General features: G+C 42.9%; 2 protein-coding genes across 5 annotated transcripts in view; one reads left to right on the forward strand and one right to left on the reverse strand.

Moving 5' to 3' along the window:
* Positions 1-1,090: 1,090 nt before the first annotated feature.
* Positions 1,091-21,876, forward strand: CHRNB2 (cholinergic receptor nicotinic beta 2 subunit). Its single transcript, XM_074262164.1, has 6 exons — positions 1,091-1,454; positions 4,759-4,904; positions 5,191-5,235; positions 7,474-7,583; positions 8,613-9,597; positions 19,446-21,876. The coding sequence occupies exons 1-6, from the start codon at positions 1,391-1,393 to the stop codon at positions 19,614-19,616; spliced, it is 1,521 nt and encodes a 506-aa protein (XP_074118265.1). The 5' UTR covers positions 1,091-1,390; the 3' UTR covers positions 19,617-21,876.
* Positions 18,739-27,978, reverse strand: part of ADAR (adenosine deaminase RNA specific) — a 33,225-nt gene continuing 23,985 nt past the window's right edge. For all 4 annotated transcript variants that reach the window (XM_074262159.1, XM_074262163.1, XM_074262162.1 and 1 more), the window contains exon 15: positions 18,739-27,688. In XM_074262159.1, coding sequence (XP_074118260.1) covers positions 27,448-27,688 — 241 coding nt within the window. In that variant the 3' untranslated portion in view covers positions 18,739-27,447. The remainder of the gene's footprint in view (positions 27,689-27,978) is intronic.

The raw sequence follows: 27,978 nt of genomic DNA on the forward strand, positions 1-27,978 counted from the left end.
ATTATTATTAACCTGCTCCTTCTTCCCTTAATCTATCCATACTGAAAGCCCTATTTTCCTTTCCCAAGTAACTTAGGTACATTAGAAATGCTAAACAAATGGAAACATAAATCCTAGTTCTCTGTCCTAAAATAATAAATCCTTTTTTCCCCCTGCTTTTTGATTCCATCTTTGTGATCTGACCTGATTTTCCTTCTTCACACTGTTAGACAACAGCCAGGTCAAGGGCTTAATTCTGAAGTAGTAGGATGAAGGAGTAGGTCATAATTGAAGAGCAGAAGGACAAAGCCTATTTCCTTCTCTTTTCCCTTCCTGTTGGAAGCCAAAATTGGGGAATGCTGGGATTGGGCTGAAAGATAGGTGTTGGGATACCAGAACTGCCACTATTATTCTGAAAACCACTAGCTTTTTACTGGCAATCCATAAACCCTCTGATTATGAAGCACTGTTACCTCCCCCATTAAGTGAAAGTATAAATCACTTTCTTGTCTGGTCTCCTCTAGCCAACGAGTCCCAAACAGCAGGTTTTGGCGAGGGTTTCAAAGCCTACCCTTCTTCCATTTCTCTCTTTCTCCCATTTTTTCACCTCTCCCTTTGCTCATTTCCCTAATTTATTCACTACCACCATATTTTTTTTAAACCACGTCTGACCTACTTGGATTCACTGGCACTGTCTCCTATCCTCCCCTCCTCCTAACCTCCACCCCCGGGAGACTCCCCACAAGGTTAGCCAGACAACATCGGAGGTAGGGAGGAGAATTCTGTTTTAAACCCTCACCAAATCCAAACTCCTCCTTCTCCTTTCCCTTCCTCCTCCCGCACCAGAGCAGAGCAGATTCACACCAGGGTCTAAGAAAGATCCACTTTCCAAGGTAGGAGTCCCGGGACTAGAAGTGTCGGTGACTCGGTCTCCAATGCACAGAACCCTCTCTCCTCGGGAATGGAGGGGACGATTTTAGCTTAGCTCTTTCTATCCCTCCGGAAACCAAACAGTGGGAAGCTCCTCTGAAAGAGCCCAGGATCCCCCCCAGGGAACAGCTAGACAGAGATAAACTAGGTTCCGGCCCCTCCCCCGAACCTTCCTCCCAGCCCCGCCCCCTGGGCCCCCGGATCCATAGGAGCTGCAGGAGCATCAGTCACAGCTAACAGTAAACGAGGCAACAGCTGCAGTAGCCAACGAAGAGATTCCTGCCCCATCTCCATCTTCTCCATCTCCATCTTCAGCTCTAGCTCCAGCTCCAGGCCGCCACCCCCACCCCGGTTCCGACACCGCGGACAGCGCCCGGGCTTCAGTACCGCGGACAGAGCACCGCCCCACCCCCCGCATTCTCCTGCGGGCTGCGGAGCACCGAGCTGGCCTAGGGGGAGCACGGTAAGCTATGCGGGCGGGATGCCCCGGCTCCCGCTCCCCATGGCGCTGCTCGTCAGCCTTGGCCTCTTCGGGCTGTTTTCAGGTAAGGACACCGAGCCGGCCGGAGACATCCGTGGGGGCGGGAGTGGAGAAAGCAGTGTGCTCTTGGGAGGACCGGTATTGGCGATTGGGGGAGACTTGGGAAAGGGGAGGGACCCCAGAGAAGGTAGGGGCCTGGATCGGGTGAGGAGCAAAAACGAGGTGGGGCACCATCTCGAAACTCTTTTCCAAATGTGGTTTTCTGTGAATAGGACCGTGGGGGAGGGGAAGGTTGGAAAGAGAATGGCGGGGCGGGAAAGATGGGGGGGAGAAGAGCTGGAGAAGTGCTCGTCATAGAAGTGAAGAGAGGAACCTGCAATTTAGGGAGAGGGGAAAGAATCCCGTACCTGAAATGATTAGATTAGTTATTTCAGTCCCACGGGCATTTCTCAAATTGGGTCATCACAGAGAGAGAGAGGAGAGGGAGAAGGGAGGGGATCTCCACCCTCTCAGGGGGAGACAGAAGATAGGTGGGAGATGGGAGAGGAAGGACTGGGGGCGTGAGAAAGGAGCGGAAAGCATTGCTGTTCCTCAGTGAGTTGAGTGTAGTGAGCATGTATCCCTGATTCTGCTAGCAGAGCGGGAGCCAGCAGGTACTTGGGATGGGGTGGGGGTGGAGGAGCAGGAATGCGAGGGTTAATGTATGACTGAGGGTGCATTTAGTAAGGGAAGAAAAATAATCAAGACCGTGTCAATGGCAGCTGTGAGGACCTGGAATCTCATATTGTACGTGTGTCCCCAAGAAGTGTCTGCATGTGGAATGAGGAGAAGGTCCTCCTGAATGTGTTAGGCATGTGATCAAATACAGAGAAGTGCGGAGAGCAGAGACGGAACCACCGGGGCACACACACACAATCGGTAAACCCTGGCCAACACAGATGCAGAGGACACCCAGAGACACATCCTCTGTAGAAACAGGGGAGAGCTAAAGTTATGACTGACTTCTGCAAAACAAGGGAAACCTGTCACGGGTTCCAGGCTCAAATGCCGTCCTTTGGGAAGAATAAGGGAAGATTTACACTGGTCCTGGGAGAACAGACCCTGCCATAGGAATTTCTCAGTCGGGAGGGCACTTTTTCTGGTCTCTCAGTACAGGGATTCCCTTTTTGGAGCATGAGTCTCCGTCTGTTGTCTTCTGTGGATTTTCCTATATGTTACTTTTGTCCTCGTTGAATACTTAATAACAGTTCTCAAAAATACAAATAAAAAATTCCAATTAAAATAATAACAACTTACATTTTGATAAAAGAAAAATACAAACCATAAAATAACAATAGCAACTTATTCAACTTGCACCTTGTTCCACCTTCTTTTCCATTTTCTTATGTATAAAATTTTGTTGATTTTTTTAAAAGTAAAATCCTTGTCATTGATATAGCATCCTCTGTTTCTTTCACTGTGCATCATGCTGTATGTCCTTTCATATTTCTTTTTTTGTTTGTTTGTTTCTTGCATACAAATCAATTTGCTTATTACAACCTGATGAAGTAGACTATGCAAATATTATCTCCATTTTGTAAATGAAGAAACTAAGGCAAGAGGTTAAGTGAATTATCCAGTCATACATCCAGCAAATGTGAGAATCCGGATAGCTACCATTCTTTATTTATTCATTTGATTGAATGGCTTCGTTTTTTTTTTTTTTTTTTTTAACCAAACCCATGTTTTCTTTATCATTGCCAAATGATACCTTCTCTGCAACTTAGTCTTAAAAAGTTGACTGAGGCACTAGAAGTTAAGAAAATTGCTCAAGATTACATGACCAGTAAGTATTAGAGGGTCTTCTTGAGGATCTCTATCTATTACAGCACATTACCTCTCATTGTTATGACCCATATCAATCAATCAATAGGCATTTGTTAAATGCCTGCTATGTGCCACAATTTTTTTTAGTGTTATGATGTTTAATTTTTTATTATAAACCATAAGATTATCAACAAACATTTATATATAGAAAGATAGAAAAATGAGGATAGTATATAAAACTATGACTCTTGAATATAGCTTGTTTTAAACAAATATATATTAATATTAAATTTTAATTTCAGTTAAATTTAATTAAAATCTATATTGAATTTACTAGCATAGCTTTGTTACTCTACATCTCCCTCTGAACTTCCTTCTGTTTCTTTTTGTGTATTTTAATATGTTTCATTGATTTTTTTTTTTTTTTTTGCTGAGGCAATTGGGGTTAAGTGACTTGCCCACGGTCACATAGCTAGGAAGTGTTAAGTGTCTGAGATCAGATTTGAACTCGGGTCCTCCTGACTTCAGGGCTGGTGCGCTATATCCAGCTGCCCCATCTTCCTTTATTTTTTTTTTTTTGAAACCTCAGAACATATTCCACATATTCTCCTCACTTCTTTCATTCTTAATTAAAGCCCTTCTTTATAATAAAAGAATAGTCAAGCAAAGAAGATTTGTAGGATATTGCTCACAGTTGAAAAATAACTCATTCTGTATCTACAATCCATCCCTAAGATGTGGGAGACATACTTCATCATTAGATATATTACCATTTAGCCCTTCCTTATTCATGAATATATTGATTCTATTTTTTGCTATTTAAAATAAAACAAATCTATGTATATGTGCATATATATGCATATTATTAGGCTAGGTCTTTTTTCAACAGAGATCTGAACTTAGATTGTTGAAGTCTTAGAGGGAATGTTGACAGAATAAATAGAAGACAGACCATAAAGTCATAAAGATCTGCTTTCAAGTCATGCTTCTGAAACGCATTGTCTATGTGACCCTAGGCAAAGAAACTTGAGCTTTTAGTGACCCAGGTAGCTTTCTAAGACCCTGAGATATAAATAGGTTGCCAGTCTGCAAGGGGGTACATACAGGTAAAATCATGAGTCCAAACTATCCCCCACTCCAGATCCCTATGATAGAGCCCTAGTAGTAAGATCAAAAGATTGAATGAGTTTTGTAAGTGTAAGTTCCCAGATTTCTGTGAAAGAACTGTTAATTCCACCAACAGTGTAATAAAATACCTGTTTATACAGCTCTACAAACATTGGATTTCATCATTTTATCTATTTTTATTAATTCAGTTGGTATGAAATGGTAATTCAAAGTTGTTTTAGTTTGCAGTTTTCTGATTAGGATTTTTTTTTTTAATCACATGCATTTTGTACTTTTCTTAGGAAGATAGATCAGAGATGAGGGCCTAGATGCCCTGCCTACCTTGGCATTTTGTCTGTTACATGGGGAGATTGTCCCAAAATGCCCTGGAGGGATGAATATATATGATTAACTCTTCTTACCCCTTTTTGGTGCTATTCCCAACTCTATCTCAGGGGTCCTGGCTACAGACACAGAGGAAAGGTTGGTGGAACATCTCTTGGATCCTGCCCGCTACAACAAGCTCATTCGACCAGCCACCAATGGCTCTGAGCTGGTGACTGTACAGCTTACTGTATCGTTAGCCCAGCTCATTAGTGTGGTAAGTTAGAAGTAGTCTCAGCTCCCTGGCCCTTCACTCTCATCTTTGTGCTCCTGGATACCATAGGATAAGAGGGTGGATTCTCACTTAATAAAATCCAACCCAATGGTATGTGTTTACATATGTGTGCATACAGCTCTCATATGTCTCCTTTCTGGGAGGTTCTCCTAGCCCTTTGAGGTTAGCAGGCCTTCTTTACTTGGTCCTCAGACATAGGTGCATTTACTTTGGAGGGGTATGGAAGAGGTGAGGATAGAATATTCATCAAGGGCTGCTTCTGTTTTAGCATGAGCGGGAGCAGATCATGACTACCAACGTCTGGCTGACCCAGGTGAGTGACCTAATCCTCTCCTCTCAATACCCCTCTCTTTTTCAAACTCTGTGTTCTTTTCCTTCCATTTGATCTTTCCTTCTGTAGTCACTTTTTAAAAATCCTATTTCTTTAATCACTATCAAAATTACCTTCTCCCCTTACATCTCATAAAATACTTTCTAAAATTCTCTAATATATTTATCATATGATATTATATATTGTCTGAGTCCTTTACTGTGAGCTCTGTGGGGGCATGTCTTATCTCAGCTTTGCATTTCTTCTAGTGACTTTGTGTATACTTTTAAATGTTTATTAAATGAATGAGCTTCCTCCAAGCCTGTCTCTCAGGCTCCATGATTTTGTCTCATGGCTACCTACCTGTCCTTTGTCTTTTATGCTAGGAAGCTCATAGGAAGATAATAGTCACCATTGAGTAGTATCTGGAGTCTACCTATTGAGGTAGACATAGGTAGTCAATAAACATACTAGTGACTCCTATGGGCCAGATCCTATAGAAAGACAAGAGACAGCTCCTGCTTTCCAGGAGCTTGAAGTCTAATAGGGGAGAAAATATTCGAACAAGGACATACTAACAAGATATAGATAGAATCAATTGGAAGTAATCAACATTGGGGAGTCACTGGCATTAAACAGAATTGAGAAAGGCTTCTAGTAGCAGATAGATTTTAGCTGGGATTTGAAAGAAGGCAGGGAAACCAAGAATGGAGATATGAATAAAGAGTATGCCAGGAATGGCAGACAGCCTTGAAAATGCCTGTAGTTGGGAGATGTTGTATCTTATGCAAAGATCTAATGTAATGTAGCAGGTTGTAGAGTATATGGTGGAGAGTAAAGTATACAAAGGTTGGAGGGACTTTGAATGCCAAACAGATTTTATATTTGATCCTAGAGGTGATAGAGAATCTCTGGAGTTTATTGACAAGGTGGATGACATGGGTAGGAAAATTGACAACTGAGTAGAAGATGGACTAGAGTGGGGAGAGATTTGAGGCAGACTGACTGACCAGCAGCCTGAGATGATGAGGGCCTGTACTAGGGTGGTAGCAATGTCAAAAGAAAGAAAAGTACATTCATACATATATATGCACACACATACACATATGTTATGAAGGTAAAATTGATAGGTCTTGACAAGAGGATGTGGGGTATAGGGAGATAATGAGGAGATAAGGTTGTGAACTTGAATGAATGGGAAGACAATAGTTTCCATGATGATAGTTTCCTATATATAAGTTCATAAGTGGGGAGGGTTTGAGGGAGGGAAATAATGAATTCAGCCTTGGATATTGAGTTCTATATGTCAAAGGGACATCCAGTTTTAGATTTCTAATAGATGCAAAACTGGAAGTTAGGGCTAGAGACGTAGATCTGGGAATCCTCAGCAGAAAGGTGATCACTGAATACATAAAAGCTGATGAGATCAGCAAGTGAAATAATAAAGAGGAAAAAGAGAAGGGGTCCCATCACAGAACCCTGGGCATGTCTACCCTTAGTGCACATGATCTGGAAGAAGATCCAGCAAAGACTGAGGAGTGGTCAGACAAGTAGGAGGAGTGTCGGGGTAGGATATTATCAAAGAAACCTAGAGAGAAGAGGACATCAAGGAGAAGAACGTGATTGAAAGTGTCATCAGTGACAGAGAGGTCAAGAAGAGTGAGGACTGAGAAAAGGCCATTGGGTTTGGCAATTAGGAAGTCACTGATCGCTTTGGAGAGGGCAGTTTTGGTTAAATGATGGGGTCAGAAGCCTTACAGTCAAGAGTTACAAATAAGTTCAAAGAAAGGAAGTGGTGGTACCTATTGTAAATGGCTTTCTCAAGGAATTTAGCCATTAACAGGAAGATGAGGTGTGGGTCTATTGCTAGTGTGGATGGATGGGTCAAGCTGAGGGTTTTTTTTTTTTTTTTTTTTTTTTTTTAGGAAATGTGACCTTATTTGTAGGTGAGGGGAAGCAACCAGAAGGTAGGAAGAGATTGAATAGGAGTGAGAGGGTGGGGATGATGGAAGGGGCAATCTGCTGGAGAATGAGGTTCCTTGTTCATTTAGAATGTTTTGTCTTGGTGAGTAAAAGGGCCACTTTCCAGGTGAGATAAAGGAGGAGATAATGTCGACATCTTCCCTTTCCCTTTCTTTTTCCTGTTTCCAAATTCCTTATCAGCCTCTAGTTCCTTCCCCAATTCTTCCTATTGTTGGAATGGCCCCTCTCTCCATGGTCACTTCTGGCATCTCTCCTCAGGAGTGGGAGGATTACCGGCTTACCTGGAAACCAGAAGAATTTGACAACATGAAGAAAGTTCGACTTCCTTCCAAGCACATCTGGCTTCCAGATGTTGTCCTCTACAACAAGTATGTAGCCCTTGAGCAATAGGGAGGGAAGGAGAATGTTCTGGTGGGAGGTTCAGTCGAGTTAGAAATAAAACCAAACCAAACCAAAACTAGTTTAAGAGAGATTAAGGAAAAAGAACATAGATTAATCAGCACATAGAGATACAGACAAGCAAACATAAATATTGATCAATTGACAAATGAGATCATTTGAATTGCTACTCTGACCCCCATAGCCAATAAGGATTGCTTGTGATTCATGTTGGAGCTAAAAGGGACCTTACTAATCATATACAGCATAACATCCTCCCTTCCCTTGTTTCCTCTTTTGCATGAAAAAATCCCTGGAATTCGTAGTAGGAGCAAAATTGGAATCCAGATCTCCTAAATTCCCAGGCTAGCGCTCACATGTTTAGGGTGTGGTAGGAGAGAAACTTTAAAATTTGCTTGCCACTGGACAAGCCTGCTTAACTAGGAGGCAGGATTTCACCTGGAGGCAAGGGAGTGAAACAAAAGACTTTTTGAGGTCCCTTCTTCTCTTCAAGGAATCCCTCCCATGCCCAGGATAAGATCATCCTTCCTTTTCTTGGAAGCCGGCTGAAACCTCTCCGCTTGGGGCTTAAAGCCTAGATCCCACGGCTCCTTTAATCTACTTTGCGCACCCCGGGCAAGCTTCTTCCATTTTCACTCTTCATCTTGTTCCCCCTTCCTTCCTTCTAGAGAACCTTCCTAAGTCTGATTACTGGTCTTCATTCCCCCTCCCTTCCAAATCCCTGTTCTTTCCTATTCCCCCCACTGATGCTGAGACACCACCTGGCTGAATCACCTGCCCTGTTTCCTCTGTACCTTGCTTCTGTCCACACCTGTGTCCGGGAGGATGCATGGTGACGGTGTCTCACATTGCTCATAAAACAGGGGCTTCCCCACTGCAGGGACCGAATCTCCTCCCCTCCCCCCGGCCTATCTGTGTTATCCGAGGCAGGGGGGTCCAGGCCGAAATGAGCCCCGACTGATCTGCTCTCCTCTTCCCCCCTCCCACCGGGCGCGCAGTGCTGACGGGGTGTACGAGGTCTCCTTCTACTCCAATGCTGTGGTTTCCTACGATGGAAGCATCTTCTGGCTTCCCCCCGCCATCTACAAGAGCGCCTGCAAGATTGAGGTCAAGCATTTCCCCTTTGACCAGCAGAACTGCACCATGAAGTTCCGATCCTGGACCTACGATCGCACGGAAATCGACTTAGTATTGAAGAGCGAGGTCGCCAACCTGGACGACTTCACCCCCAGCGGCGAGTGGGACATCGTGGCCTTGCCGGGCCGGCGGAACGAGAACCCGGACGACTCCACTTACGTGGACATCACCTACGACTTCATCATTCGGCGCAAGCCTCTCTTCTACACCATCAACCTCATCATCCCTTGCATCCTCATCACCTCCCTTGCTATCCTGGTCTTCTACCTGCCTTCTGACTGCGGGGAGAAGATGACCCTCTGCATCTCTGTCCTGCTGGCCCTCACCGTCTTTCTCCTGCTTATCTCCAAGATTGTCCCCCCCACCTCCCTGGACGTGCCGCTGGTCGGCAAGTATCTCATGTTCACCATGGTGCTGGTGACTTTCTCCATCGTCACCAGCGTCTGTGTCCTCAATGTGCACCACCGCTCCCCCACCACCCACACCATGGCCCCCTGGGTCAAAGTGGTCTTCCTGGAGAAGCTGCCCGCCGTGCTCTTCATGAAGCAGCCGCGCCAGAACTGCGCCCGCCAGCGCCTGAGGCAAAGGCGGCGGCAGCGGGAGCAGGAGGGCGGAGGGGGCGTCTTCTTCCGAGACGCCCCGGGGGCCAACTCCTGCACCTGCTTTGTCAACCAGGCTTCCGTCAAGGAGTTCGGAGGAGTTTTTGGGGCCGAGTCCGCAGACTCAGCCAATGGCTTCCGGGGCCGAGCGGGCCCCGGGGGGCCGTGCGGCTGTGGGCTCAAGGAGGCCGTGGACGGCGTGCGCTTCATTGCTGACCACATGCGGAGTGAGGACGATGACCAAAGCGTGAGTGTGGGGGGCCGGGAGGAGGAGGGGTCCTCCCTCCACACGGGAGGGTAGAAGAGGCGTGGACAGGGTGGTGGGTTGGGAGGTGTCCTAATGATGGAGAGTCGGGTCAGTCGGATTTCCTTTATCATTCCTAAGGTACATTATAGGTTGTACTGGGCAGTTGTACACACACACATAAAAGGAACAACCTTCAAGAAGGTAGGATATAATCAACAGAAATGGAAATAATGCTGGAGTTGGAGTCAGAGGAATTTGCTTTGAATCCAGTCTCTGGCACTTTCTATCTGGATGATCTTTGACAAGTCATTGATCCTCTCCAGGTCTTATCTGTAAAATGAGGGGATTGGTACAAATGGTTTCTGAGGTCCCTTTAAGCTCTAAATCTGTGAACCTATGAATGATGTCACTGCAATATTTATAAATGTACAGTGAAGGATGGAAAAGTGGGCCAGAGATCATACTGGGATTTTAAAGTGGAAAGGGACTTTGAAGGCCCTCTGGTCCCACGATTTCACTCTACAGATGAGGGGATGTGATTTGATCAAAGTCAAGTAAGTAGTTTTCTTCTTCCTTCTCTCTTCTTCTTCTTCCTCTTCTTCTTTTTCTTCTTCTTCTTCTTTCTCTCTTCTTCTTCCTCTTCTTCTTTTTCTTCTTCCTTCTTCTTCTTCCTTCTTCCTTCTCTCTTCTTCTTCCTTCTTCCTTCTCTCTTCTCTCTTCTTCTTTCTTCTTCTCTCTTCTTCTTCTTTCTTGTTCTTGTTCTTGTTCTTCTAGTTTTCAGCATTCACCCTTGCAAAATCTTGTGTTCCAAATTTTTTTCCTTCCCTCCCATCCCCCTCCTCTAGACAGCAAGTGATCCAATATAGGTTAAACATGTGCAATTCCTCAAAACATATTTCCACATTTATCTTGCTGCACAAGAAAAAGCAGATCAAAAGGGAAAGAAAAATGAGAAAAAAAAAAAAAAAAAAAACAAAGCAAATAAACAACAACCAAAGGATGAAAATACTATGTGATCCACACTCAATCCCCCCAGTCTCTCTATGCAGATGGCTCTCTCTATCACAAGTCTGTTGAAATTGGCCTGAATCACCTTATTGTTGAAAAAAGCTACGTCCATCAGAATTGATCATTGTATAATCTTGTTGCTGTGTACAATGATCTCCTGGTTCTGCTCAGTTTACTTAGCATCAGTTCATGTAAGTAGGAAGTATTCTTCTGAGTCTAATGCCTCACCTACTCGACTACCAGGATGTCCAGTAGGCAAGATTAGTCTGGATTGGATTCCTTCAGAGGTCAGCCTTTGAGTGCTGAGTGACACAGAATTATCACTTCCTGTTCCTCAAGTATTTGTATCCAGAAAGAAGCAAGTGGAGTGAGATGGTTTAAATTGGACTTAACAGAGAGGGAGGAAGTAGTTTTCTGGAATGCACTGTGGTCATCTTACCACTTCTCTTGGTAAATAAAGTCTGTTTCCCTCTCCCTTCATTTAGGTGGTTTTAAGTGGATAGAGTGATGGGATTGACTCATCTTCCTGAGTTCACATTTGGCTTCAGGCATTTACTAGCAGTGAGAACCTGAGCAAGTCATTTAACTCCATTTACCTCAGTTTCCTTATCTGTAGAATGAACTGAAGAAGGAAATGGTAAAACACTCTATTATCTTTGCCAAGAAGAAACTCCAAATGGGGTCACAAACAGTCAGATATGACTGAACAACCCTAAGAGCAAGATGGAGATTTTGTGATTTCTGTGCTCTACTGAAAATAAAATAAGAGAGCTTAGGAAAGAGTGGGTATGTAGAATTATCTAGAAGTGTATCCCTCTAGGATAAGGCCCATTTCTGACTCTGCTACAAAACTGCATCTCCCCAAACTAATATTCCTTTTCTACTCAACTGGCTATCTGGGATGGCTGCCTTATGAAATATTTATAGCCAGGACCTTGAGGGAGAATGCCAGTTGCTGGTTAGGCAACACATCATTTTTACTGCCCTTGCCCTTCATCTCTCACTGAGTTTGCACTCTTCTGGAATTTTCTTCTGCAAAGGCACTTTCAATTCTAGGATCTCAGGGGAGATGGATTTAGTTTTGCTGATGCAATCACTTGGAGAACCTTCACCTCACACTCTGCTGCATTAAGCCTGCTCTCTCAGACTGACTTCTTAGCTCCATCTTTTAAAGCTTAAAAAAATTTGTAGCTAGAAGGAAGAGTCTGATTGCCTCCCTCCTTTTAAAATAAAGAAACTGAGGACAAGAAAGAGGAGTGACTGAATTGAGTTTTTATAGGAAGTAAGTTCAGCAGCCAGAATTCAAACCAAAGGGCTCTTCCCATTATACTACACTGTCCATAATCTTGATAGGGGACAGCCCATCCATATCACAGCCTTCTTTTTCAGATCCATGTTGGTGACTTTCTGATCTCGGTTCATGATTGAGCCAGCTGATGTGGAAATTGAAAATGTTTCTACCTCACTAATGCCATTGTGATTGAGAATAGGATGAGGAAGATATAAATTCCAAGAGGCTGTGACTTCTGGGGTCACTGGGCTCCAGATTCCCAGACAAGTGACCATTGGGAGAGCAGATAGATAGATAGAACATTTATTAAGCACTTACCATATGCCAATAACTTTGCCTGGGGACATAAAGAGTAATAATAATAGCTAACATTTATACTTGTTGTTATTCAGCCATGTCTAACTCTTTCTGACATTGTGGATCCTAGCCTGCCAGTGCTGTCCATGGGGTTTTCTTGGCAAAGATATTGGAGTGGTTTGCCATTTCTTTCTCCATTGGATTGAGGCAAACAGAGTTTAAGTGGCTTGTTCAGGGTTACTTAGGGAGAAAGGGAAGCCATATTTGAACTCGTCTTTTTGACTCCAGGACCAGCATTATATCCACCGAGCCACCTGGCTGCTTCCAACATTTATAGATATTTTAGCTTTGTAATCATAGTCTTTGATTCTCACAACAATCTTGGGAGGGAGAGACTATTATTGACCTCATATTTCAGAGGAAGAAACAGAAGGTAAGTGATTTATTCAGGGGCAAGAAACTTGCTAAATGATTCACACAGCTAGAGTCTGAGGCCAGATTTATTTAACCCTGAACTTAGTGTAATATTCACTCTGCTACCCAGCTGCCATAGTGCAAGTCTAAGATCCAGCGCTTCCTTCAGGTCTTTTTTATAAGACACAGTTAATGATGAAAAGGGCAAAAGCTGTGAGAAGAGAAGTAATTTTAGACAACTTTAACAGAGGCAGAGAGGACAGGACTGGTACCAAATCATGCCAAGTAATGCTGACTTTTTAAAAGAGGATTTTACATGGTAGAAAGAACACTATTCTTTTATTCAGAAAGGCCTGAGTTCAAATGCTGCCCCAGACACTTATTGACTGTGTGACTCTACCTGGATAAGTCAATGAACCTCATCTGTAAAATGGGGATAATAATGGTATCCGTCTCAGGGATAATATTTGTCAAGCACCTTGCAGACCTTAAAGTTCTGTTTAAATGTTAGTGATTGTTCTTGTTGTGGTTGCTTTATGGGAAAGCAGAAGATACCAGGAATTTGCACCTAAATGAAAGAAAGCATGGCTCACTAGTTCTCTGTTGGAAGGCAAATAAGGGAGTTGTCTGTCTGTCTCATCTTGAGTATAAAGATAAGAAATATCACTTAGTCCCTTTGTAGCTCTGGACTTATCACATATATTTGTAAAAAACAAAACAAAACAAAACAAACATTGTTAAATTGCTGCTTATGCTCAGACACCTATTACCGAAAGAGGAGGCAGAGATGTTTTTTAGAAAGAGGCAGTGGGGTGTGGGGGATAAGGCTCTGGACTTGGAGTCTGGAAGACTTTGCTGTCTCAGGCATTCTGGAGGTGTGTTTCCTGGGCAAGTCTCATCACCCTCCTCACCTTTGTCTTCATCGTCCTCATCACAATAATAACAGTAACAGCAATTATAACAGTTAACATTTATTTAGCGCTTACTATGTGCCCAGCACAGTGCTAAATGCTTTACGATTATGTCATCAGATCCTAACAGTAGCCCTGGGAAGTAAGTATTCTTATCTTCCCAATTTAGATTTCTGAGATTATTTATAAAATGAGGAAGCTTTGATATGAAGACTTCTGAGGTCCTTTTAGCTCTAAATAGATCTTTCTATAAATCTATAGATCAAAGATCTATAAGTACATCTTTGAAGGAGGAAAGGGAAGAGAATATAGCATCTACTCACCTCTATCATATGCTTTATAAATATTATCTCATTTGATCCTAATGACAACCCTGCAAGGTAGGTGCTATTATTATCCCCCATTTTACATTTGTGGAAACTGAGGCAACATAGATTAAAGGATTCATTTAGGATCACACAGCTAGGAAATGTCTAAGACAAAATTTGAACTTGGGTCTTCTGGCTCCAGGCCCAACACTTAATCTATACTTAGTACTTTCAATGCAAAGGTGGGCATAGAAGAACAGTGAAAAATATGTTGGGAAATTGACTCCAGATTAAGAAACCAAAGGCTTTTAGGCTACAAAAAAGCCTCATAACCATGTGTGTGTGTTTATATACACACATATTTATATATATATACACATATGTATATATACACATACATACATATGTACATATATATTATTTGTAATTTGTTCAAGAAGGAAGTCATTAATATACTGGAGAGACAAACACTGAGTAATAATAGTTTAAAAAATTTTTGTTATTAAATTGTTTTTCAGTTGACTAACTCTTTGTGACTCTTTTTGGGATTTTCTTTCTAAAAATACTTGAGCGGATTGCCATTTCCTTCTCCAGTTACAGTTGAGGAAACCGAGGCACACAGGGTTACACAACTAGTGAGTATCTGAGGCCAGATTTGAAATCAGGTCTTGTGATTCCAGGCCTGCTATTCTATCCAGTGCCATCTAACTGCCCATCAAAAAGAAATTAATGTCTCAAATAGGAAACAATTTGTTGTCAATTTAGGAATCTTTCAAAATTAGCTATTTATGTATAGACAAAGGACTTCTTAGATCAAAGATTGAAATCAATGCCAAGATAGAGGAAATATAAAAAATTAGAAGACATAGCTGGCAGTTAAAATAGTTCTAGTTTGAACTACTTAATCTATTGATGGGAAGTAGATAAAGCAACAGTTATTGACATACATTATCACTCTTTCTGAAAGGAGTCTAAATAATATGAAGCTACTGCCAATGAATAGGCCAAAAGAGCTTAGAAACTGTCTCAGTTGGCAAATACATGAATTTTGTGTCAACAAGAGAGATAGGGAAAGCAAAGACAATGACAATTTAGAATATATACTCATTTATAAAAATTTTTTTTGGCATTTTAAAATTTTATTTTATTTAGCATACAACACTATTTAGATCAACAAAATGGTACTTTAGATAGAGCTCTGGATCTGAGTTCAAATTTGACCTCATACACTTGTTATCTGTATGACCTTGAGCAAGTCATTTAACTTTGGTTTGCCTCAATTTCCTCATCTGTAAATTGGGGTAATTTTTCAACATTGATCTTTGCAAAACCTTCTGTTCCAACTTTTCCCCTCCTTCCCCCCACCCCCTCCCCAGATAGCAAGTAGATCAATACATGTTAAATATGTTAAATTATATGTTAAATACAATATATGTATACATATTTATACAGTTATCTTGCTGTATCATTTATAAATCTAATGGAAAAGGATTGCAGAAGACCAAGAGCAGCAACTTCTCAGGGGGAAATGGTAGAGGGAAGACCAAGTTAATAGAAAGTTTGCCACAAGTCCCAAATAAGCCAGATCATTTCAAGAATTTTCTCATTTAGAAGGGGAAGATCCCCTTACTTAGAAATGGAGATGGAATGAATCAAGGACAGCTATAGGTAGAAATTCTCATCTGAGCTAAGAAGGATTCCCAAAGGTGGAGATGATGAGAAAGTGAAAATATATATTAGGGAGGAATAATGGAAGCCCTAACTAAAATTACAAAGGCAATATAGTGGAGTATGAAGTTGAGGACCAACTAACTGAACATGTTCTCTGGAATGAAAAGTGCATGAAATAAGGATGCAAAAGTTTGTGCAAAGAATTTGCATTTTACATATATTATATTTAACATATACTTTAACATGTTTAACATGTATGGGACTACCTGTCATCTAGGGGAGGGAGTGGAGGGAAGGAGGGGAAAAGTTGGAACAGAAGTTTTTTCCAAGGGTCAATGTTGAAAAATTACCCATGCGTATGCTTTGTTAATAAAAAGCTATAATAAAAATAATTAAAAAAAAAGAATTTTCTCATTTAAGTATGAAATTGGAAAAAAAGGACAAGAGACAATAATTGAAAAAACTCTCAAGATTTGTATAACAAATCATATTCTTTTTTTTTTCCCCTGAGGCTGGGGTTAAGTGACTTGCCCAGGGTCACACAGCTAGAAAGTGTTAAGTGTCTCAGACCAAATTTGAACTCGGGTCCTCCTGAGTTCAGGGCTGATGCTCTATCCACTGCACCACCTAGATGCCCCCCAAATCATATTCTTCACCAATGACAATGGAATGATGACTTTTGGATGCTCACATCTCAGTCCCAATGAACTGTGTGAAGAAGCAGAAATGGCACTAAAGAAAATAGCAGATGGACCAGATCAAAGAGACACATCTTGGGGCAAACATAGTTTTGAGGGTAATGAGGGATTGATTCTCAAGAGACTGGGAAAAAAACAACAACTAAATGATTGAAAAAAAAAAACATAGATATTACCATAAAAAATGGGGGCAGAGAACTAAGAATAGCACTTATTGCCAATCTTTCATCTCCACAAGCTCTTCAGAAGAATTTTCTACAATTGTATCATGCGCATCTTTGGTAAAATTATAAGAAGGGAATGTGTAGACTTTCAGAAACGATACTCTTCAGAGGACCACATCTTTGCAGTCAGAAATTAGCCAACAAATACAGAGAATAGGGAGAAAGAAATAGCAAACTGTTCCAATGTTTTGGGTAGCTAGGTGGTGCAGTGATGGAGTGTCAAGCTTGAAGTCAGGTAGACACCCTTCTGAGTTCAAATCCAGTCTCAGACCCTATATGACTCTGGGCAAGTCACTTATCCTTGTTTGCCTCGGTTTCCTCATTTGTAAAATGAGCTGGAGAAGGAAATGGCAATCTGCTCCAGTTTCTCTGCCAAGAAAACCCCAAAGGGGATTATAAAGAATTGGACATGACTGAAAAATAATTGAATAACAAAAACAGAAGATAAGGTGATGCCATGCTTATTATTTATTATTTGATGGACATAACAAAATGCAGTCCTAAAGACTCTTATTCCACCAGGCACTTCCCATAAGATCATGCAAAATGCTTTCAAAGATATCAGATGATTGTATTTGATCATCCCCTATTATTATTAAAATAACAATAATACTAGCTAGCATGTATAGCTTTAAGGTTTGTAAGGCACTTTATAAATAGCTTATATCACAACAACTCTGGGAGGTTGGTACTATTATTATTCCCATTTTACAGATGAGGAAACTGAGACTAAGTGGCTTGCCAAGGGTCACACAGCTAGATCTGAAGTTGATTGGATCAGATCTTGTGAACTCTAGGTTTAGGCCTCTCTTCATTATGCTATTTAGAGGCTTATTATTACTATCAAGTAAGACAGAAATCAGGTAGATATTTGCTTGCTAAAGATGTTTTCCATTGTCAAAGATGATGTCCAGGGTAGTCTATATGGATGAGGGACTCCTGATAAGTGGATGTTCCACTGGATGTAAATGGCATTGTGCCTAGCCTCTTAAATGAGACCCAAAGCATTCAAGAGATGCTGCTTAACAATCCGAACAAGAAAAGCCAAATGGATTGAAGAATGCCTATTACCCAGACTACGATACACAACCCAAAGCTCTGGTCCATCCATACATATACCTTGGGATAGACACTACTGATTAAAAATGAACAGGCCTCAGGATTGAGTAGGGAAAACAACAGGCTGAATTGCATGAGGAAAATGTACAGTGTTTTTGATGACTCCCAGATTCTTCCTGAAACAAAAATCATACCTTTTTAAAAATTAGCATTTTTTCAATGATATTAGTTGTGAATCATGGGAATACCATACATCTCAAAAAAGTGAACTAGGAGTTTTTATCCTCTTTTGTGTAATATAGGCCCCTTTGACTGGTCAATAAAGCCGAAGGATACCATCTTGGAATAATATTTTTGAATGAATAAAATATGTGGAGTTACAAAGGAACTGAATTGTATTGAAATACATTTATCTAGATTTTTAAAGAAATGGACTGAAAGTTAAGGATCCCTGAAATAAGCTGTCTCTGGATGTAGGGGGTTTCCCACTATTTGAAGCCTTTCAGTGGAAGCTGGATGCCCACTTGTCAGAACATTGTAGAGATTCCTTTTCAGGTATGGGCAAGACTAGGTGACTAATGAGATTCTCTTTATTTAGAGAAGTGGTGGGGAGAAGCAGGTAGGCTTGGCCTTCCATCTTCACTGTGGTTTAAGCCATCATGGAACCCAGAGATCAGGCTAGTAGCTCTTTTCATCTCCAGTTATTTTAATGGTGCACATTTGGTATGCTGTTAATTAAGAGCAAATTATAATAATAAAGGACACCTGAAATTTATATGGGCCTTTCCCATTTTACAAAGTGCTCTTATGTACAGTTTCATTTGATCCTCATAATAACCCTGAGGTAGGCAAAGCAGGGGTTATGTTCCTGATGAGGAAGTAGAGATTTGAAGAAATGAGGTGACTTGCCCAACATCACGCAACTAGTGTGTGGGTATCAAGGTTCTCCTATCCACATCCAAGGCTCAAGGACACAGTAGCTATATTCCTTCAAGAATTACATCATCATTAAACTAGGCCTAGGTAAGACAATGTGAGTAACTGGGAAGTAATGCTGGGGGCACAAGAGACACTTTTAAAGGTTGTTTGTTTGTTTTTGGCAGCAGTGGAAGTTAAATGGTTTGCTCAGGGTCATACAACTAATAGGTATCAAAGGGCACATTTGAACTCAGGTCCTCCTAATTCCAGGACTGATCCACTTTGTCACCTAGCTGACCCTAAAGTCTACTTTGTACAAATGCACATATCAGCAACTCCTAATTTCCTTTTCCCATAGCCAGTAGCCTTGTTTATTTTTCAAGTCAAAGCACACTCTGGACAAAGAGCCAATATTTTCCATTTGCCCAGCCACACAAATGCATCACCCTGGCTCTGACCACACTGATGAGAGCTGGGGGAAAGAGTGGCTGGAAAAAGTCCCAGGGAAGATGGGGCTGAGAAGGGGAAATGATGGTCATCCTGCTTCCGTGTCCTTGTTCCTCTGTAACACCACCCAAGCATTGTGGCAGTGGGAGGACCTGAATTTGAATCCTGCTTCTGCTCGCTCTCTGTGTGTCCATCAGCAAATCTGCTCATTTTTCCAGGACTCTTTTTTTCTTTAGATGTAAATGAAGGAGATTAGATATCTTGGGTTCCTCTCCAGCTTTAAATCTGGAATAACAGCTAACACTTGAAGGTTTTCAAAATGTTTTATGTGGGTGATTTATGCAGGATTTCATTTGATGCTCACAAGAACCTTGAGTAAGTGTTGTTATTCTTACTTTACATTTGAGGAAGCAAACTCACGGAATTAGACAGGATTCAATTTCAGGACCTTCTGACTCGCGCTGTTATAGGGTAGAGTAAGAGACTAAGAGGATCAGTGGTGGCGTCTGGGTGCCAAACTCCTTAGATGGGACAAGGGGGAGGAGGCAGGGAGGCGCCCTCACCCACTACTCAGCCCTCTCCTTCCTCCTCTCTTTATACAGGTGAGTGAGGATTGGAAGTATGTTGCTATGGTGATCGACCGCCTGTTCCTCTGGATTTTTGTCTTCGTCTGTATCTTCGGCACCATCGGCATGTTCCTGCAGCCGCTTTTCCAGAACTACGCCACCAACACCTTCCTCCACCTGGCTCACCCGGCTTCCAGCTCCAAGTGAGATCACTGCCCGCCAGCCCCCAAGCCCGAGCCTTCTCAGCCCTTCCTGAAGGCGGCTCGTGGTGGCGGTGGAGGGTGGGAAGAGTGGGACTGAGGAGCTTCCCTCGCGAGATCTTCTCTCTTTTTTGCCACGCGCTGCTTGCTCCTCTCCTCCCTTCATCTCCAAGCTGCTTACTGAACTTGGCTGGTTTGTCTCCCCCACCGTTTGTTTCTCTGAGGCCCTGAAAGCAGGTAGTGGTAGGAAATGCCAGCTGAGAAATAAATAAAGGAACAGGCCCGGCAGGAGAGGGACGGACTGAGATCAGAACTCCTGTGGAGAGTTTGAAGCACAAAGAAATGAAAAGACCTCATTCTCCTTGCCAAAATAAACTATCTCCTGACACGTGGAAAACAGGTGAAGGTGGAGAAAGAAGCAGCATGTAGATACAAGCGGGCTTTTCTGCTTGGGGTCAGGGTAACCCCTAGGAAGCTCTAGAGAGTGGGGCATGGGGACTGGATTCTGTGCAGCCCTCTTTTCAGAGACTCCTAACTACTGCTTAGCTTAGCTGCAAGGGATTTCACACTGGTCAGTGGGCCTGAGGGACCTGGGGTGCTCTTAGCTTGATGCACAAACCCCCTGCTGCCCCCACATTTCCCCCTTTGTAGAGAAAGTTTTGCGGCCCCATCCCACTGCTTTCTGAGCCGTTTCTGGAACACAGAAACCTTGGCCCTACCTCCTGGCTTGTCTCATCCCCCAGTTCATCACTGCGGTTGTCCTCAGGTACCTTCTCTGCCTTGGGATGGCAGGACTTGGTGTCAGGACGCGCTGATCTTACAGAGGCAATCTGGGGAGATTTCTAGAACTCCGGGGTCCCAGAAGGAGGGCTTGGGGGATCAGGTCACTGACGCAGCTTTATCATGAAAAGGCCCAGATGGTACAAGTATCTGACAGCCAATCTCCGATAACTTTTTCGGGGAGGTTGAATGGAGCTTTTGTCCTCTTCACCTCGGCTAGCCCTAGGTCTCCTCGTCTGGCGAGGATGTGAGGGCGGGGAACCGGGAGAGAGCAGGCCCTGCTCCTGTCTCCCTCCTCGCTAAACCCGGCCTTCTCCCTGGCGGGCCTTGGAAGAGGGCCGGCAGCCGGGCTTCGGCTGTGACAGAGAAGGCTTTGCGGCCGCCTCCTCCATCCCTCTGGGCGCGGCCCCCCACTGCGGCGGGATCGCTGCCCGCGTCTGCTCCGATTCTGACTCGGGAGGGGGGTGCGCGGCGGGCTGTTGTCGGAGCAGCAGAACAGCTCCCCCGTCCGCTTTGGCCCATTTGCATGCTTGGTCGAGGGGTCACAGTGCAGTGTTTCCAGAGTCAGTTTTACTTTATACTTCTTCAGAGGTGGAGAGAAGCTGGGATCGGGACGGGTGGCGAGGCAGAGAGCATTACCTCGGCAATCCCCTAGCCACTGGCCCAGGAAAACGCCCCTTTCCCGGCACCAGCGCTCCACCCACTCCCCCCCAAAAAAAATTAAGAAGGGTTCTGTGGGAGAACTAGATCAGGAGCTAGTTACATGTCACCCACAAAGACCTTTCCGCAAATTAGTCCCCCTTGGCAAGCTTCTGTTTAGAGAATGCCGGAGAGAAAAGAAATCCCCAAATTTCCAGTCCCTGTAGAAATGATCTTTGTTAGGAGCGGGCTCGCGGGGCTCCTTCGGGGGAGTCGGGGTCGGAGCGGAGTCAAACTCCAGCCAATGGGACGCCGCTTTCGGCGAGCCCCCTCCTCCATCCCTCCTCCGCAGGCTGCTGCGCTCTGCACTAGCCGTCCTCACTTCTCGCCTCGGCCCCTCCCCCCGCCCCCCGCAGGCTTGGGCTGCAGAGTCCGAGAAGCGCAGCCCTCTGGCGGACTCGCGCCGCCACCGCACCCGCCTTTCGCACCGCAGTTGGCTGGACCAGAACAAAGCTTCCGAGGGCCGGGGGCTCCCCGGAGCCTGAAGGGACTGTCCCTTTCACAAACGTGGGCACCGAGGCAGAGAAAGGGGAAGTGACCACAGACGAGAGCCCTCGAGGGCAGGGGTCATTGTATCGCCAGCCCCTGCCAGATGTAGTGCGCTAGTACGAGCTTAGTAAGTGGTGGCCATTAATTGGTCAGGATAACACGGGGTCGTCAAGAATTAATTATGGGAACTCAAACCCAGGACGGCGTAGAAAGGAGATGTGGGGCGGCAGGGCTGGGCTTCCAGCTCGGGCACTTGAGGCGGTGACTCCTGGCGAGTCACTCATGCCTTTATCAGCAAAGCGAGACATAGATTATGGGGGGGGGTTTCTCCCATTTCTTTTTTCTTTGTCATAGGCTCCCACTTTGGGTATCAAGGTTTACAAATCCCTTCTCAGAATAAGATTTGAAATGCTACTTCAATTGTTGAAGTTCCCAGTGCAGTCCCCAGATAAAGACTCTCAGGATTAAGTTCTGCACTTTCTATTATGCCAGGTACAGGGATCCTTTGGAGGAGTTCAGAGGTTGGGCAGGCTCAAACCTTGGCTCTGGAGGCAGAGGAGAGGGAGGGCTGGACCCTAATGCAAGCAGTTACAGTGGTTCACATGCTAGTTTTAGAAAGACTGTTGGGTTTCTGTGAGCTGCTGTCTCTTTTACCTCTAGGTCCTCGTTTCCCTTTGGAGATAACTTTTCCCCTTCCAAGTGATTTTGCCATAGCTTCAAACTATCATTTTGTCCCTGCCATCCTCTGAGGATGGATCATGAGGAAAGGATCAGAATTCAGGACCAGAAATGAAAGCTTAGAGAAGCTGAGATGACCAGACTCAAAAACCCCCCCCCAAAACAAAAACAAAAAAAAAAAACAACCCCCCCACAAAACTAGGATGCTGAGAATCACTTGCTTGTTTAAGTGGGCCTAGAAAAGGAGGGCTCATTGTCTCTGAAGAATTCAGGCCATGAACTCTTGAGTAGAAAGATGTCAGCTGAATCTTGCAGATAGTAGAGGAGGAATGCTAGAAAAAATAAGGATGGACCAGATAAACTCTGGACCTGCTAGCTTTGTGAGGTATGATAACATTCCTCACACCACAATCCTGAAAGGTACCCAAGATTCAAGAACTGGTGCTGACTCCTGTCCTTTTTTTTTTTTTTTTTTTTTTTGGTAACCTAAAGAAATAACTCTTCCCAATCACAGTTTAACAGCTGCCTTTGCCTCACCCCAATCAAGGAATGAGAAAGAAAGGGGACACTGGCATTATTCAGAACCTTTATCAATCTTTGGACTAGAGAACTTCTGAGGTCCTTTCTAGCTGTAGGGCAAGGAACCCTTTATAAAACTATTCAGTTTCCCCCAAAACAAACACACACACAGAGCTGTAACTCCTTCACCTCCTCTTTTGGTGGTCATTCTTAAGTCCTGATCTGTTCCAGTCTGTTTGCCACAGTTTAAAATTTAGAAGAAGGCTGTTCTTCTAAAGGAGTATCATTTTGGTTTTGATGTATAATAAAAAACACTATTCAGCAAGAGTCCTGACCAGTTTTTTCTTCAAGCTTAAAAAAGGGCTGGAGAATTAGATCAACTGTTAGTAACAAATAATTAATGGGCTTAAGAAGGCTGTTTTCACTCATTTCTACAAGTCTACAAATTCATAGTTTAAGGCAGTTGGGCTCAATCACTGTGATGGTATTTTCAATTTTATCTCATAGCAAAATTAAAAGAAATGCATTGAAATTACAGCAGAGGGCAGCTAGGTGGCGCAGTGGATAGAGCACCAGCCTTGAATTCAGGAGGACCCAGGTTCAAATCTAGTCTCAGACACTTAACATTTCCTAGCTGTGTGACCCTGGGCCCCCAGCCTCAGAAAAAAAACAACCACATGACTCTGGGAAGGAAATCTGGGAGATTTCAACCTAAAAGGCTTACATAATGCTTTTAAAGGATTTCCCACAGAAATTGATCTTCAGTTAACATCTTTTATATGTAAATCATCACATACATTAAATGCCTAGAGCAAATAGGAAGAAAGCTTGGATGCCTTTAGGAGGTTTCTCCTTTATAAGATAGATGTACTATCCTGTATGTAGAAAGAAATTTCTCAATATAAGTGAACACTGATTGGGAAACAATTGAAATTACAGGTCATCTATTTGCCAAACATCAAAGAAAGGGGAGAGAAGAGAAGTGGGGATGGGTGGAGCTAATTAAAATATTCTAGCAAAAATCTTCATCCACTGGAAGCTGCCCTTTCCCTCCGATCTGCTGTGGCAGTAGGCTAGCTGTTTAAATCAACTACAAAGCTGTGTCTAAGTCAGGCAGGACTTGGTATATAATTAATTACAAAAGAAAATCTGTGAAAGTGATGTCCTCATCCCATGCTTAAAAATTATGAAATGGGCAAGCGGGAAGAAAAATTAAAAGATGGCTGCCGTTCCTTACTACTTTCTCCCAAAACACATGGAATGGACAATGATAAGGAAAATAATCTGTTTTTTAATCCTACCTAGCTTCCATATAGATTGATGCAATGCTGATTTTTCCTTCCAAAGCCCACTTACATATCCTGCAAGTAATTTCATGAAATCAAAAATTAAGAAGCAAGAGACCCCCTAAGAAATAAGTGCTCCACGAAAGGAAGGTGAGACACACATTCAAGGTATTACCAATGTATTAAAATGCAAATGGCCAAAGTTCAATTCCATTTTAAAACAAGCAGTCAAAGTCGAGTCTAAGCTGTACAATATGCTCTGACCTTGAAAAAATGTGGAGGGCACTGATGGAGCAAGCTGGGGTTGGGATGGGGGCAGGGACAGATGAGCTGTAGGGGATATTTCCATTAGCAGACAGAGTTCCTTCTGGGGACTACTGAAGCAGCTTCCCTTTGATCCCACAGCTCCTTTGAAATGCTTCCTTCTGTTGTCAAACAAAATACACTGGCTCTTTTCTATCAGTATAGGTTTGTAATCTGCTCCTCAGCATTGAAAAAAAATATCCCAGGTCTTAGGGTTCCCTCTCCACACTTTTAATTCACCCAATGAGTTATGGAAATAAGGTGGTCTAACAATACAGAAAGTTTCTTTTATTTCTTATGAGGAATGTATATCTTCAATCACTGATATCTAAGGATACTTAAAGGCAGAATTATAAAACGAGTATGTTGTGGTCAGTTTTCTCACATTTACATTTGCTTCTCTATTCTGCTCTCAAGAGCTATTGCCAAAAGCCCCCCAAATGCCAAACTAAGTCCCTTTAGGGATAAAAAAGGAAATTGGTTCAGGTTAGGATAATTTACGCTAAGTGATTTCTCTAAGGAATATATAATTGCAATTGTTCAGGCTTATCAACCACAGCATTTCTTCCCTCTCCCCTCTTTTTAGAAAGGTGGAGAAGGATCGTGATAGTAAAAGAAAAGATAAAAGAAATCTCACAATGGTATCAGATCCATCCTAGGGAAATTTCACCTTCTGCTCCTCCATTGTTCAGAAGCAGGGGAGAAGGGGGGGAGGGAAGGAGTGTGTGTGTGTGTGTGTGTGTGTGTGTGAATGAAGCAGGAAAGAAAGAATGGGGCAGGACTATAATAGGCTCTTACACACATTCCTTGCTCAGTGTTCCTGCAGCAGTAACAGAATCATTCATGAGGAATGGAGGAGTGTTTGATACATTGCAACCTTCTCATAATAATGTTTCACCCTGCTTCATGTGGGTTAGAGTCAACAAAATATGTTTTGCTGAAGGGGTTTCTACTGTCCGATCAAAGCAGACTTTGGTAGGGGTTGAAAAACATTCCATCAATGAGTAAAGAAGAAGGAAGATGATAATGCTCTTAAATTGGAGGAGACCTGGGCTCAAAGAACTTCTTTCTAGGAGGTTCCTAACTCCCAACTTAGTCATGAGAGCTCACTGACTCTTGGGGCAGGTACCCAGATATTAATCAGCTTCATTCAACCTCTGATTGAAAAGGATGCAAAGTACACTGAAGCCAGAGACCAAGAGTCTTTTTCTTTCTTAGATAGATGGGGCATGATTTTCCAACAAGTTCCTTAGGACATTCTGGTATGCTGCAAAGACATCCTTATCATGTTATGACATCCTGCCTTTCCTCATTCCCCTTAGATAATTTCTGATCAAGAGGATAAACTGTAGTAACTACATAGCATGTATGTGCATACATACGTATATATGTGTGTGTGTGTGTGTATCTGTAGATTTAAAGATGAATGTGTGCATGTTTATGCTTGTGTTGATATATCTGCAAGTGTAGAGGTATGAACAGATGGTTGGACCAGTGGACTACCTGAAGAATGGGAAGGAATATGTCTTGGCAAGATAACAGGTCTAACTGAGTCAGTACCATTTCAGGGAGAGCTAGAGAAAAGATGATGTTAAGGGTGCAATGTTTCTACTATTCTCCCTGAGATATTTGGCTAACCTTTACTTTAGCTTGATAGTTAAAAGTGACTGAAATGGAGACAAGGATTCCTCAAGCTAAAGAGACACTAGACAAAGCATCTGACTCAAGAGTTAAAAAGAAAAACCTTGATTTTTGCCCACAATGTCTACTTTCTTCCCAACAAGCAGAGGAAAAGAACCCTCCTAGGGGCCTATGTACTGGTTGAGAATCATTTCTAGAAATCAATCATCAAAACCCCTTGGAAATACTTCTAATATAATACTGGGATTAAGGTACTAATTTTAAACTTGAATATCAATTCTTGGTTACCTGTGGGAATGAAAAACTAATAACATATTTTTAAACCCCCTATTCTTGCCAATATAAGTCAGTATTTCTTGGCATAGCTGGCAAAGGAGCCAGTACTTAATTGGCTGGTCTGATCCTCCCCAGCAAAGCAGCTGTCATGCCCTTCTTCCTGTTCACTGCTGATAATCTGATCATAGATTCAGACTGAGGTGATTAGAGATCACCTTTGGGAATCTGACCCAGGGATTGTTCTACTCAGTTGTTTTAGGGAAAAGGCCCTTTTAGGGCCTTAGTAGGGAAACTACTCTGGAAAGTAATTATTAGCAATTGAGTTTAATAGCTGAGATTTGGGGACTCCATTCCTCCCCAGTAGCATTCTTGCCCCTATTGCACAGGGAAACAAACAAAGAAAGAAACAAACAAACAACCCCCCCCCCAAAACCAACCCCCTGGAAGTCTTTCCTCCTCTGTTCCCTCACTCCCATTATTGCTATGAGGCAGTATCATGCTTTCCACATTTCCCCACTTTCAACTGGGTAGAAGGATAACATGACTACTGGGTTTTCTATGAAGATCAGCTGTTAAAGTTGACTATATTAATACTTCCCTTTACTGGCACAGATAACGAAATTGACTGTCAATTCAACCTCTCTCTTTGTAAATATTTTATCTAATACTTGAATTAGCCACTATGTTCACCCTCTTCAGGGGGAAATTTGGAGTAGCCAGACAGTTAAAAGGAAGGGGAAAGAAGGGAAAGTGGAGAAGCCAAAAGACCTGGGAAAATCCACAAATTATATCAATCTTTGAATCACAAAAAGTTGACTGGAACCTAATCAAGATCTCAAGAAGTAAATATAGTAAAGAAAAAAAGTTCAAGGGAACGTCTTGCATTTGCCCAATGATTGCTTTTGCTTATTAAGAGATAGAAGAGCTTTTTTTCTCCCCTACAGAGGTCTGCCTCTTCCCTGGGAATACAGGTGGTAGCAAGGCCTTGCTCACTCTACCCTACCCTGACAAGCCCAAAGGAGGCAGGACAAATGAGAACTTAAAGCCCTACATACTGCAATCCTGGGTCCATTAAAAACAAAACAAAACAACATAATAAAGAGTGCTATCACCCACCTCCCACCCTAAAATCTGAAATACCCCTGAACACTCAGCTGACTGAGCACACTATGCTTCACAAAGGGAAAAGTTCTTTTCCTCCAGAGGTTTGCTGATCCAGCTGCCGAAGCCCATGTCCTTCAGACTTCTGGTGAAGTAGCGCTTGGCCACCTGGTAGTCCCGGGCAGCTTCCTTGGCCTCCTTATAGGAAACAAGCCTCAGGAGGTCCTTGCGGTTATGATGGGCACACAGCTGCTGAAATAGGCTGAACATGCTCCTCTTCGAGAGACGTGACACATCGAGTCTTGGTCTACAAAAACAGGAAAACTTTACTCATCAAGGACTGAAATGATTAGTCCCAGAAGTCTCCAAAGTAGGGAAACTATCTAGCAACTGAGAAGGAAGAAGACTGAATTCAAGTAACTAGTAACTTCATATAAATCTCTCTAGATCTGTCACCTTGGGATCAAAGATTGCATCATAGCACTTAATCCTGAAAGGAACTTAGAAATCTATTGCAACCCTCTGATCATCCTATTGAGAAAACTCAAGTTGAGAGAAGGAAAGTGACAGGCTTCCAATCACATAGCTAGTAAACCA

The sequence above is a fragment of the Sminthopsis crassicaudata genome, chromosome 4 (genome assembly GCF_048593235.1).
Source record: "Sminthopsis crassicaudata isolate SCR6 chromosome 4, ASM4859323v1, whole genome shotgun sequence".
NCBI classification, from domain to species: domain Eukaryota; kingdom Metazoa; phylum Chordata; class Mammalia; order Dasyuromorphia; family Dasyuridae; genus Sminthopsis; species Sminthopsis crassicaudata.

Excerpts from the sequence above, each read along its gene's own strand:
- CHRNB2 (XM_074262164.1), top strand. The coding sequence starts at position 1,391 with ATGCCCCGGCTCCCGCTCCCCATGGCGCTGCTCGTCAGCCTTGGCCTC. Across the intron at positions 1,455-4,758 it reads CCTCTTCGGGCTGTTTTCAG|GGGTCCTGGCTACAGACACA; the intron begins GTAAGGACACCG and ends ACTCTATCTCAG. Across the intron at positions 9,598-19,445 it reads GTGAGGACGATGACCAAAGC|GTGAGTGAGGATTGGAAGTA; the intron begins GTGAGTGTGGGG and ends CTCTTTATACAG.